General features: G+C 60.6%; 4 protein-coding genes across 4 annotated transcripts; 1 reads left to right on the forward strand and 3 right to left on the reverse strand.

Annotated features, from left to right (window-relative positions):
* Positions 1-976: 976 nt before the first annotated feature.
* On the reverse strand, positions 977-2,878 carry BXZ73DRAFT_47619 (PAP2 superfamily-domain-containing protein; the record flags this gene model as incomplete). The annotated part of the gene is made up of 6 exons (XM_048019910.1): positions 977-1,077; positions 1,131-1,766; positions 1,818-2,132; positions 2,182-2,279; positions 2,334-2,458; positions 2,660-2,878. The coding sequence occupies 6 exons, from the start codon at positions 2,876-2,878 to the stop codon at positions 977-979; spliced, it is 1,494 nt and encodes a 497-aa protein (XP_047877463.1).
* A 2,555-nt stretch (positions 2,879-5,433) lies between these two features.
* On the reverse strand, positions 5,434-7,442 carry BXZ73DRAFT_101860 (uncharacterized protein; the record flags this gene model as incomplete). The annotated part of the gene is made up of 2 exons (XM_048015036.1): positions 5,434-7,373; positions 7,433-7,442. 2 exons carry the CDS (start codon positions 7,440-7,442, stop codon positions 5,434-5,436), a joined length of 1,950 nt encoding a protein of 649 aa, XP_047877464.1.
* Positions 7,443-9,589: 2,147 nt separating this feature from the next.
* BXZ73DRAFT_47564 (uncharacterized protein) lies at positions 9,590-10,298 on the forward strand (the record flags this gene model as incomplete). Its single annotated transcript, XM_048019896.1, has 3 exons — positions 9,590-9,950; positions 10,015-10,100; positions 10,158-10,298. The coding sequence occupies 3 exons, from the start codon at positions 9,590-9,592 to the stop codon at positions 10,296-10,298; spliced, it is 588 nt and encodes a 195-aa protein (XP_047877465.1).
* Positions 10,299-10,457: 159 nt separating this feature from the next.
* Positions 10,458-11,630, reverse strand: BXZ73DRAFT_101862 (uncharacterized protein; the record flags this gene model as incomplete). The annotated part of the gene is made up of 4 exons (XM_048015037.1): positions 10,458-10,590; positions 10,693-10,763; positions 10,831-10,922; positions 10,997-11,630. The coding sequence occupies 4 exons, from the start codon at positions 11,628-11,630 to the stop codon at positions 10,458-10,460; spliced, it is 930 nt and encodes a 309-aa protein (XP_047877466.1).
* Between the last annotated feature and the right edge of the window lie 726 nt (positions 11,631-12,356).

The following is a 12,356-nucleotide window of genomic DNA, read 5'->3' on the forward strand; positions in this document are numbered from 1 at the left end:
CCAGAATGGCACTCTCCTCGGCGCGGGATCTCAAACAAGACTATCTGATAAGGGGGCACACAAGACATTTTGAATCTCCGAAAGCAGGCTTAGCATACAACTGTATCCCCTAAGTATCAATGGGCCCTAACCCCAGCGCCGAGGAGCTGGTGCTGACTCATGATCGGTGCAAGGCTTGCGTACGCGTCGCTCGGCGACGGCATCCGCGCCTCCTCCGTCCGCGACCGGCGCAGTCGCCCTGACAGCCCGTCCTCGATGGTTCGAAGGCTGCGGCCACGTTCATGGCAATGAGCATGCTCCTGTCCCACTTCTTCGGGCATGCGCCCTAGTTCCAAAGCACAGAGCAGTTATCTGGGGTTAGTGATTTTCAGCGCCGCACTGGCGCAGCACCCGGCCGAGGGAAACGGATACTCAAATCTCGAACATCAAGCACGCGCGGGAGAACTCGGAGCAACACGCCGTGCATCGCGCCCATCTAGAGGCGATGGTAACTCGGTTTCTCCTCACTCGAACAGCACCTTTCAGATCCAGAGTCGCCACATGAGGTACCTACACGTATACCTTCACGTTGGACGCATGCACCCAAACCCGCCAGATTGTCGAAGAGGTCATTATTGTCACCGCTACAGCACGATACAGAGGGTATACACGAGCCCGAGGGTGACTAAATAGCTACACTAGTAGACGAATACAGATCCAAGCTCCAGTCAGTTTAAATATACGAAGCGCGAGATTGCAAACCACCAGTCATCTTTCGCAAACCCATGGACGAGAACATTCCCCCACGCAGCAAATGTTCCGTGTCTCTGCGCCCGAATGCATCAGCGCCCGCATCGTTTGACAGCCTGCGCTGCCGCCCAGATACTACCACCCGCACCGCGCGCAGCCAGTGAGATCGCCATGCTGCCGCCGTGCTCCGGGTTCTTGATTGCACTCCTTCGAGACGCACCCGCACGCATCTTCTCGTCGGAGGCGCTTACGACATCCTGACACCCCATCCCAGCACCTCGAACAGGATCGGGACGACCCCGGTGGCCACCATTCCGATGCCGCAGTACACGAACACCTTGGTGAGCACTGTGTGCCCGCGTCAGTTCGGCGCCGTCACCGCAGCACGGAGAAACACGCACCATCGGCGTCGTAGTGCTTGAGCTCACGGCGGCTCTTGCGGTTGTCCGTCGCGTCAGGGGCCCGCCCCAGGTGTTGCTTCTCGGACTCGCTCTTTCCGCCCCGCGCGATCGCGCGCTGCTTCACTGCACCGTACGTGCCGTTCGCCCGCGCCCCGCTCGCCGCGACGTCGTCCATCTCGACCTCCATCATCCGCGGTAGGTCGATGACGGACGGGATCGGCCGAAGTCCTTTCTCTGGCGGGACGGTGGTGTAGTCCGTCGCGGGTGTGTAGAAGCGGCGGTGGGGCAGCGTGACGAGGTGGGACAACAAACGGAAGATCGGAGGGAGGACGGAGAGGCAGAACGACTTCGCGACAATGCGCCAGACGAAGATCGCAAGGACACCAAAGACCATCTTGAGCGCGGCGGTGCCCCACCAGGTCGCAAAGTCCTGGTATGTCGCCCACGACGCGCCAGGCATGGCGTGCGTAAAGAAGCTCGCGTCGTATCCGTAGTTGTCCATCCACCAGCGAATCACGAACTCGCCCATGATGACAGAGTTGAACGCGATGGCGTCTTCGAAGCACGGGCAGTCGTCCACGGGTTGCGGGTGCCGGTGGACGAGGACCAGACACATGGGGACGATGAGGGCGGGGACTACATGCGTTTATCAGAGAGGAGACACGTCAATAGTGGTTGCGAACGCACCGATCCAGCCCTGCTCACGCGACCACGCGTCGACGGATTCGCCAATGAGGATGTGCAATCCCCAGATGCTTGCGCCAAGCACCACGCCGCCAACGCAGTCCGTGAACGAATGCATGCCGGTGTAGAGTCGCCCGAAGACGATCGAGAACACGTAGAAGCATAGGATGCCGATGATGCAGTTGTAACCAAATTGCGAGATGGGACCATCAGGATGGTAGACGTGCTGGAGGAGGGTGTAGAAAAAGAGGGCGAGGGAGACACTGTTTGTGGAGTGCGTCGAAGGGAAGCCGTACTCCAGGTGATGGTTCCCAATCGCTGATAGCTGCGTGTCAGACGGGGGACCCTGAGACTCGCAGGGACTCACTGAGTCGTGCAACCGGGGGTGCGAATGGCCGGGGTGCGCAACACAAGTCCTTGAGGAATGACGAGACGTAGACTCCCACAGCCAACATCAGAAGAAGCCTGTTATTGTTCATTTTCACAAGGGTGAGCGACACGGCCACAAGAAGCACTTACCCTCGACCAAACTTCGGTGCGCCGAAGAAGTAGAAGATAGGAAGCATGACCATGAAGAACGTGTGTGTACCAAGAGATGAGGTGTACACGAAGTACGCGTCCAGGAAAGGGTGCCGAATCTTCGCCTGGCGAAAAGATCATGTCAGCACCATTCTGTATCGTCTCTAGCATGGATGGACGGAACTCGGCAACACAAACTACTTGACTGCATGAGCGCCCCGCGGCGGACGTACACAGCACGGTTGTAGCACAGACGCCAAACCGCACGGGAAAAATAATGCGTACATGCGACGGTGTTCGCACGAATCCAGGCTTGCTGAACTCACCTGCATCCTCGCCAGCACTGGCGACTCCCGCTCGACGTTCCGCAGAATGGCCCGCCGAATACCCTGTCGCCACCAGCTAAGGGTGCGCTCGTACACCTCCTCGGGCTGCCGTCCGGCGACGCCGACAGCGACGGGGTCCTCGTTCCTCTCGTCCGCGCCATGGCGAAGCGCGGCCTTTTCATCGAGCGTACAGTTGAGGTCGCCCTTGCGGAACGTCATCTCCAACGCGGAGTCGGGGGTAGATGACCGCGAGTCATCGTAGTATGACACGGTGTTCGATGCTTCAGAAGTGTCTGAGCTGTGCGAGAAGGCGTGGCCGTCCAACGCTTTCGAAACGAGAGGATTGTTGAGAGTCGTCATGGTGGTGCGTTACAGGCTTGTCTAAGCGGTCATGAACGGGAGAGTGGCGGCAGAGGAGGACGGCGTAAAGGTGGGGGCGGGGCGCGGGGAGGGGAACAGGAGGTTGGACCAGTGCGGAGTCGGATGTCATATTCACGGATTTGGGCGTCTATCCTAAGCGACTAAGCGACCAGTCCAGCTGCCCCGACACATGTCCTTGACCCTTTGGTGGCTCACTGCGTATGCTGTTGTACTTACGAGAATTCAGAAGTACAGACGCGTACGGGCCGAGGGAAAAGGACGCATAACTTTAATTGCATAACTACATACAAACAACACGACCGGGATAACAGTAAGTCAGGTCCCAACATCGACCTGGAGAAGAGTTGTCAGTAAGAGCACCTCAGAGGCAAGAGGCAAGGTAGGAGGAAGTCTCAGAGAACATACAGTGTCCTACATGTACGGTTCGGACATATGCTTGTCAATTTTTTGATGTATTCATCACGGACGGCGAAGAAGAAGGCAGAGGGCAGTGTAGAAAGAGCTCACCCTTCCATCATCTCTGATACTCCGTACACTGCACGGAGCGCGCTGGGCTCCGACTGATCTCGGTGGTATCATCAACAACCACGACTGTGGCGTAGCGAGAAGGCCCAACACCCCATACGCGTGTCTGTCTCTGAAAAGGTAATCGAACGGTCTGTGAAAAGCGATAATCAGTTATCAGGTATGATAAACGATACACAAAGAGAAAAAGGGCTCAGTTGGTGATGCATGTTAGATGAGTGCGGCACATGAAATGTTCGCCAACTCGGATGTTTATGGAAAAACTATCTTCATTGCCCTTTGGTCAAAAGTGGGTGCTCACCAGGTACGTCCATTGAACAGCTTCATGGTTTCAAGGCCAGAGGAAGAAAGGAGGAAGTCCGAGACGTGGTGAGAAGAGCTGTGACGCGCGAACGCGTCCCGCTATCGAGTCGCGGAAATTTTAGAGCTCCGCTTTTTCAAATAGCCGCCTAATTTGAAGCGGAGTTTTCCAACTGTACAGTTTGCAAGGACCCATAAGAAGCGCCCGTAGCCACGCTCGCCAACGCGACGTCGTGCTCTCCTCATTTTTTTCACTGATCGTTCCCGACCCTCACATATGCTCTAGGTAAGTTCACCTTCCGTTCTGAGGAGTGCGCCTTCGCCTCCTGTGATGATTTCATTCAGTTCTGCTTCCGAAAGAGAGGGCAACCTCCTGGTGGACAACCTCATACCAAAACTCTCAATTCTGATATTCTCCTCGTCTCTCCTCGTCGACGATCTTGTGCTGACTTGTTTTTTTTTCACTCAGATACGACAGTGTGCTCATGTGGCCGGGCGCATGAATTGCTGGGAGAAACTTGGTACTCTAGGTGAGTGGATATCTCCTACGTCGCTCCGTCCGGGACGACAACAAGTTCATCCATTCGTTGAACGTCCCCTCATATCACTCCACCATCCCCGCTCGTGTTCCGCTCTGCGGCCGCGAGTCGTGCCTGCCCTCGTCGTCTTGATGTCGGCGGGTCGGGAGTGGGGGAGTCCCTGTGGGAGGAAAATGAAAATATCGGCTTTTCTGATCCTTCTACCGCTTTCGGTTGTTGTTCGAACCTGGCAGCTGACGTCTCTCTTCTCTCCAGGTGGACTGTCTAGAGTACGCTCTTGTATGTTGTAGTGTAGTCATCGTCTTATTATAAGCTATTGTCATCTTCGCCCAATTTTCACCGTTCGTGACTGCCGTGTTCTACTCAAGCTCAGGGGCCGTGTGTATGTGCACCGACCAACTATACTCACTAGATGACCTTAACGGTCTGAGACCCGATCAGTCAGGACAGCTGTCGATGCTGTTTGTTCGCGCAAGTTCGAAAGCGCTGCAGGAGAATGCCCCAAAACCGGCCGAGGTCCAACGTCGCACACTGAGCAGGATAGTTGGTTCCGGAACGACGTTATCATTACTAGGAGTGACATAAGAGTTCGACCCAGTCGACGCGTTACGGTAGCAAAAACGAGAGTGCGAGCCCGGGCAGTCTAAAGGGGGGGCGCCCGGGAGATATGTACGGCGTGCGAAATGACGGCCATAGCGCAATTAATGACTACAAGGTAGAAAAAAGCAGGTGCCAGACGAGATGAGGGGATAAATATGTGCAGGGAGGATGAGAGGCGAACCACGGCGCCAGAACGAAGATGGTCTTGGGATGCTACAATGTGAGAGAGATGGGGTGGGTCATGAAGGACGAATGCTACATAATTAGAGACGGGATACCGGATAACGAAAGATGAAGGATGCAACGAGTGGTGGCTATGGATACAGTTCGGACGGACAGCAGCAGGAACCCGGGGGCGAGCGAGCGGAAACGTCATGAGAGGTCGTGAGGCGAGATGAGGGAGGCGGAGTGCCCGCCCCCGAGCGAGAGTCACATAGTCATCGAGTTCTGGGGGGCGGACATCGCGAGGAGCGCCATCGGGATCGGCTTGCGCACGAGCCCGGAGCTGCCCGTCGACGCCGTGCTCTCCCCGCTCTCGCTCGCGGTGTCGCTCATGCGCGAGGAGCGGCTGTCGCGGCGGCCGACCGTGACGCCGCGGTCGGACTCCATCGAACGCTTGAGGGCGCTGCCCTTGACCGCGTTCTTGCGCTGCAGAGGCGAGGTCGCGGATGCGGTCGACGAGGTTGAGGACTTGTGTGCGTGCGACGGCGACGGGGAGTGCGAGGGCGAGCCGGTCTTGCCCTTGCCACGCTTCGAGGGGGAGAGCGTGAAGCGCGGCAGCCACGAGTGGGACGAGGCCTCCGCGAGCGAGCCAAGGGTGGAGGTCGACCAACGCGAGCGCAGAGCGCGCTCCGAGCTCCCGCTGCCGGACGACGGGGCGCGGCGGACGGGCGCGTCCTCCTCGCGACTGACGACGGCACTGACGTCGATGTCGACCTCCAGGTCGAAGTCGAACGAGGACAGGGGCGAAGCCGGCGCGGACGTCTGCGAGTACACGCTCGCGCTCATGGGCGTGGTCGGCCACTGCGGGACCGTGAGCTCGGCGTGCTCGACTTCGACGGGACTCTCGACCTCAGCGAGGCCGAAGAAGACGTCGTCCGGGATTGACGAGCGCGGTGGCGGGCGCGTTCCAAACGTTGGCGTCATGGGCAGGGGAGTGGTGACTATGAAGTGGCTGCTTGGAGACGGGGGGACCGAAAGCGAGAGCGGGGACGGGCACTCGTGCTCCACGCCGAGGAAGCCCGCGCCAAGCGCAGCATTTGCCAGCTCCGCGAGCAGATCCTCTGTCGCCTGCTCCATCTCGGACAGCTTGGGCGCCGTTGGCGGAGGGGGCGGCGGGCGCGTGGGGACGAGGTACGAGCGGCGGCGGAGCGGGAATGTCGGGTCGAGCTGCGCGGACGGGCCGTGCAGGCTCATGCTGCTGTCGACGATCGAGATGCGGGGGAGCGGGGGAGGGGGCTTGCTGAAGATTGAGGAGCGGCCGCGTGCACGGGGCGGGGGCGGCATCGAGTCCGGGCGCGCGCGAGCGTCGGGCGCATGGTCCGAGTCTTCGGAAGGGAAGGCGGGCGGGAGCGGGGTGGAGAGCGTGAAGACGTCGCCGATGTCCTGCGCGATCCAGTCGACCTCCTCGGAGACGTTCGAGGCAAGGGATGTAATCGACGCCTTGCGAGGCGCCTCGATGAGGTCAGGCATGGACTGCATGAACAGGACGGAGGCGCGCTGAGACCTGAAGGTCGGCGCGCGTTTGAGGTGAGAGCGCATGGGCGACTCGTCGTCGTCCGAGGTCGGTGGTGTTGAGCAGGGAGTCTTCGGGCTGGTGGTGGTGCAGGTATCGGTGCTAGCGACTGAAGGGCTTGGGGACACCTCGCGTCTTCTTGAAAGCGAGGCAAACGTAGAAGTGGTAGATGGGGGCGAGGGGAAGTCGAGAGAGATGCCGAGACCAGAGAAGCGAAGGTTGATATCATCGAGGGAGGTCTCGGACGAGGCTGTAGATGGAGCAGCGGAGCGCGGGGGAGTCTCTGGGCGCGGTGGCGGGGAAGGGGTGCGGGCGCGGGGAGCGCTTGATGGAGGGAAGAAGTCGTCGAAAGTCAGACCTTCGACACCGGTCAAGACGACCGTTCTCCGTGCTTCGTGCACAGGACGGGCGCCCAGGGTGGCACTAGTGCTCGCATGTCGTGAGGCGTGCTGTTTCGTGTTGAGAGGGAGGGAGTTGGTTGATGAGCAAGAGATGCGACTCGAGCTCTCGTCCTCTTCCGTGACGTTGGGTAGGATGTGCAGGGGTTTCGCCTTGGAGGGCGACGCTGCGTCAGGTTTGCTTGGAGTGCGACCACGGCGCTTCAGGCTGGGGAGTATCCGGTTGCTGGCGAAGACTGATATGATGAGATACGATTAGTACCTGTAAGCTGCTACTGCAGAGATGAGTACTCACGGGATGCCATCGTAGAGTTCGTAAATGGAATGGGGCTTGTATTGGTCGTCAAAGAGGAGACTGGCTCAAAGCAGAGAAGGCAAAGGCGACGGGGCGAAAGACAAGGGGAGGATCTGTCCGGCAGGAGGCTTTAGTATCCTTGGACGGGCACTCACCCTTTTGTGCGCTGGCCTCATTGTCTTCGCACTCTCCGTCGCCTGCTGCGTTGAACAATAGTCCTCGTCCTGTTTGGAACAATAGCCTGCCGATAGACGCCGGAGGCCCGCGTCGATGAGGTAACAGGACTTGAACGCCGGTATTGACGTCTATTTGGCTGCCGGCTAATTCCACATCAAGGCATAGCGGCCCATAACCGCCCCATTGTTTTGATTATAAATTTATAGGTGCCCATTGCGTCACAACGCCACGCGAAGCTAGAGCGGCCCGGCTTTTCGCTGCCCACGCGTGCCTTGTTCCCGATTGCTGCTCTTCCTTCCGACCACATCGCACTCACGTCTTCGCGGACTTATCGTGCTTCCTCCATCGACATCCTCGCGAGACTGTCCGGCGACTCCCAACGTAATCTCTCCGGACGCACTGGCCCTTTCCCGGGAGACCCGCACTTTCCCCGCCGCACGCCATCACCTCTCCACGTACTATGCTCAACCCAGTCAGGTTGCGCCATGCTCCGGGTCACGAAGACGCACCCAGACACGCCTCCAAACCTCGCCCCCTCCGAAACACGCGTCTTATTGTCTCTCAGTCGTCAGTCGTCCATACTCCCTTTCCATAACAACCGCACCGCTTTCCTCCGTCCTCGTCCGTTCTCCATTGTCCCGCGTGCCTCGCGGCGAGGTTATCACCACATCTCTCAATCCCGAAGAGCTCGAGGCAAGTTCGAGGCTTCTGCCGCGTCCACGCGACGATCCTCAAGGGCGCCCGATCCTGAATCCTCTCGCCGTCTGAAGCGCCGCCATTGTCCGACCTCAATAGGGCGAGGGACCCTGCATCAAATGGAGCGCATATATACAGGTGAGTCCGTCGGCGTAGCGCGAATGCGAGCACTGGCTCACGGCCGACCTCTGCATGTACAGCCATGAACGTAAACTTTGCTCGTATCCTGTGTCAGGCCACTGCCGTCGTCACACCATGTGCGGCCCTTAGTCAACGACCCCGACAGTTGACGATCCAGCTCTGCTGGTGCGAGCCCACGAACATGGCGCACGTCCGGCGCGCCCCTTGATACCCTCCACGTGGTCTCCACCATCTGACACGACCAGCTCTGTGTTGGCCGTACACTGATATCTTTCCCCGAGGTTCCACACCATCCGGAAGCGAGCAAAGATGCTGTGTTCTGTAGCCTGCTGTCGTCTTGAGCAACCCACGGCTTTCGGCCGAAACGGTACGGAGCCCCGCTCACTTATTGGCTGGGATTCATTGCCCAACATTTCACCTCGGTGGTTGTAGCCGCTAGCAGGTGAGTATATGCTCTGCATCTGCGAATGACTTGGCGCTAACAGTCGCCCAATGGTCATGGCACCTAGGTGCGGCGACGCGCTACCCAGAGTCCTAGCTGCGCACGCCAAATTTGGGACTGGGTTGGGCGCGCGTTAACCAGTCTGAATTCAGATTCGTTGAGGTCCATAGGGCTGCGGAGCCGTCAGCACACCTCCCTGTCGCCCCACCCACGCTTTGTGAGCGTCACCCAGCGTTCGCAGTCGCTTGTGTTCCGGACCAGTGTACTCGTATGACTGTCCTCGGTCTGTGCGGCATGAACACGCGTATGGGTTCATAACGCGCTCTCGCTGTGCAGGGCTCCCCGGTGCCATTATATAGCAACCTCTCCCCGAGCCTCAGCCTCCCACAAATCATCCTTGGACTCCTCCCGCCCGCTTCTTTTCCGCCTCCCACCCAACGGGCTCCTCCATAATGATCGATGGCGATCCGATGCTCAAGAACCCCTACGAGTTCGAAAAGCCTCAATTCCAGCCCGAGCCAAACACGCCCGACTCCGAGCTCCCTCCTCCCTCGTACTTCAGCCGTCCAGGACCGTCCTCCTCTACCCCAACCTTCTCGCCCACATCCGCGCGCTCCCAGTCTTTCCCCTCCCCCGCGTACGCCCCGTCCCCCGACGGCACGCCCGGCCCTCCGCTCTCCGGCGACAACGTCAAAGGCTTCATGGGCCACGTCAAGAACTTCGCACCCGGGAAAGCCCCCAAAAAGCTCCTCGACCCGCCTCCGGAAAGCTTTGCGCGCTCACCGCCCCTCGGGCCGTCGTACGGGCCGTTCCCGCTGCTGCTCCTGGTCGGCAAGGGCACAACGCTCGACCGCGGCTTCAACTACGCGCCCCCGGAGCTGCCCGGGCTCGGGACGGTGGGGGCGGTGCCGGTGCCGCACCCGTTCGTAGATCACGACGTGAACGAGCAGGACTGGCGGCGGTTCGTGCACGACGTCCGCCTCGCGGGGTCGCTATCGCCGATGAACCGGGTCGTGGCCGGCCTCGCGCCGCTCGCGCTCCCGGGCGTGGGCATCATCTTTGGTGAGTGGGTGCGGGCGGTGGCGCGGGCGGCGGCGCGCTGACTGCAGTAACCGCGGCCGGGCAGGGTTCTTCATCGTGAAGGGCATCGACAGCGTCGTGAAGCGGAACAAGAAGGGGCCAGTGTCGCAGCTCATCGACCATTGGAACCACGTAGGTCGCGTTCGCGTTCGAGCTCGCGCGGAGGGCGCTGACGGCTCGTTGCGCTAGTTCTTCTTCCACCCGCGGTGCATCCATGTCTCGATCTCCCAAGGCCCGCCGAAGGACCGCAATGGGAACAGGGACCCGGCGATGGGCAAGGACAGCAAGTGGCGGCTGGTTGTCACGTATCGCGCGTACGTCCCGGAGTAGGTGCTGTGGGTTCGCTTGTACATTGGCTGTATGTAGCGGCCTTCTCGATCAACGTCCGCGTACTTTCTCATATCGTGCGTATCGGTATTAGTGGTATATCATACCCAATACATGCTTCAAGAGCTTCCTTCGTGTCCAATACCTCGTCCGTGCCCTCACCTACGTCCTCGAAAATCCTCCCGCGCCTGCATATCCCTGCTGCTGCACATAGCTCCCGCCAGGCTGCCAGTACCGCAACACCAACACCCAGCGCTCGGAGGGCGGCGCCGAGCTCGGCGTCTCTAACGCAGAGCTGATGAGCCCAATGAGTCCCCCGGACCGACGGTCTCGCGCGCTCTCGCGCCGTCCCCGTCCGAGTCGGCCATGGCCACTGCGGGAATCTTCTTGGGCGTACGCAGCCTGCGGTGGGGGAGGCGGTGCGTCCAGGACCACTGCGGCATCGATGTTGCGGTGGTGGAAGAAGTTCTGCGAGAGGCGCGCTACGTGAACGAGATTCCCCAGCGAGCCGCACTGCAGGAAGCCTGGGACGTACGTTGTTCCACTCCCTGAGAACCTCGGTGACCGAGTCCGCGCCCTTCTTACTGTCCTTCGGCGTCCCCAGCTGCGTCGCGAGCTGCCCGAGCTCTGCGCGGGCGCGGGTGTGTGTCAGCCCCTTCCCCTCACCACCGGAAACAACCGAGCGCAAGCAGCGTACTCACGTTCAATCAGCCCGCCGCCGCCGCGCCCGCCTCGTCCCCGCCCGAACCCCCGCCCCAGCCCGAAGCCCCCTCCCGCGCCCTGCTCCGGCGGCGTCGGCGGCGCAAACGCGGTGCGGAGGGCCGGCTCACCCCCGCGCGCGCCCGCGTGCGCGAGGTCGGCGAGGAAGCGCGCCCAGTCCGCCTCCGCGACGTCGTGCGTCCCGAACGGGTGCGGCACCGTCGCGCTCGGCGGGAGGTGCGCGGGGAAGCCCGCGGCGAGCGCGGGGCCGGCGCAGAGGACCGTGAGGGGCTCGAAGGGCCCGCAGGGCATCGCCGGGTTGCGCGAGCGGGTGAAGGAGGCGGAGGGGGAGGAGGAGGGCAGGACGTTGGGGTTCGTTGGATTCGGCGCGGGGGCGTGCGAAGAGGAGGAGGGCGAGGGGGAGTGAGTGGGTGCTGTGACGTAGGGGTTCGTTGGGTTCAGCGGCGCGGGGCTGTGGGAGGACGGAGCGCTCCGAGCGGCGGGGGCGAGGGGGTCGTTGTAGGATGGCGGAGGTTCTGTGGGCGGGTAGAGGACGGTTTCGTGTGGGTAGGACGGGCCAGAGGCGCGGTCGCGGGTGTCGGGGTAGCCGTTGTAGGGGGACTTGGTGTTTGACATGGTGTCGGGGAGTTTGGTGATCATGTGGCAGGAGTGTGAGGAGAGCGCGAGGTGCGCTCTGATCATGCAAGCACTTATATATGTACGCCCCAAGCAGCTGCGCGCTCACGCAGTAAGATCATTGAATAGCCACAGCGAGCCTACCTACTTACGCCGTGGTGGCAGCGCTCTCACTTCGGGTGCGTTCTACAAAGCCGACGCTCCGCGCTCAAAGGAAAGGATCCTGAGCAAACAGCACCCGGGCCGAGTCTCACTGTACTTAGGCCTCGTCTGTGTATGTCCGTCATTTCGATGCCAACCACGTGCACCACAGCACGCAATTCAGCGATGCGCAGCCCCCGGACCGAGTCGATAAGGTCTTCGCTAAGCCCTATGTGAACTAGGCGTGGGTCCGTGCTGTAACCCTCTCATCTACGAATCCCGAAGAACGCCTGACGCACTCGCCCACACCCAGCCGGCAGCCGTGCCACTGCAAGCGACGCACAGCAATGCACACCCGTCGAGCTTTTTGACTGATGTGGCACTGCTCATGGTCATGGTGCTATGACAGCAGGCCAGTGATGAGAGGAACGCGTTGATCGGAGAATAGAAATATACACCGGCCTCCAGGATATACACAATGCAGAGGAACTACCTTGCCCGTTCTCACCGGACACCCTCGTCCGCCCCGCGCTCCTCCCGGGGTCCATCCCTGACACAGGCCAGAACGGCAGGCGGCGACGGCGG

The sequence above is a fragment of the Epithele typhae genome (assembly GCF_022376455.1).
Source record: "Epithele typhae strain CBS 203.58 chromosome Unknown BXZ73scaffold_27, whole genome shotgun sequence".
NCBI lineage: Eukaryota > Fungi > Basidiomycota > Agaricomycetes > Polyporales > Epitheliaceae > Epithele > Epithele typhae.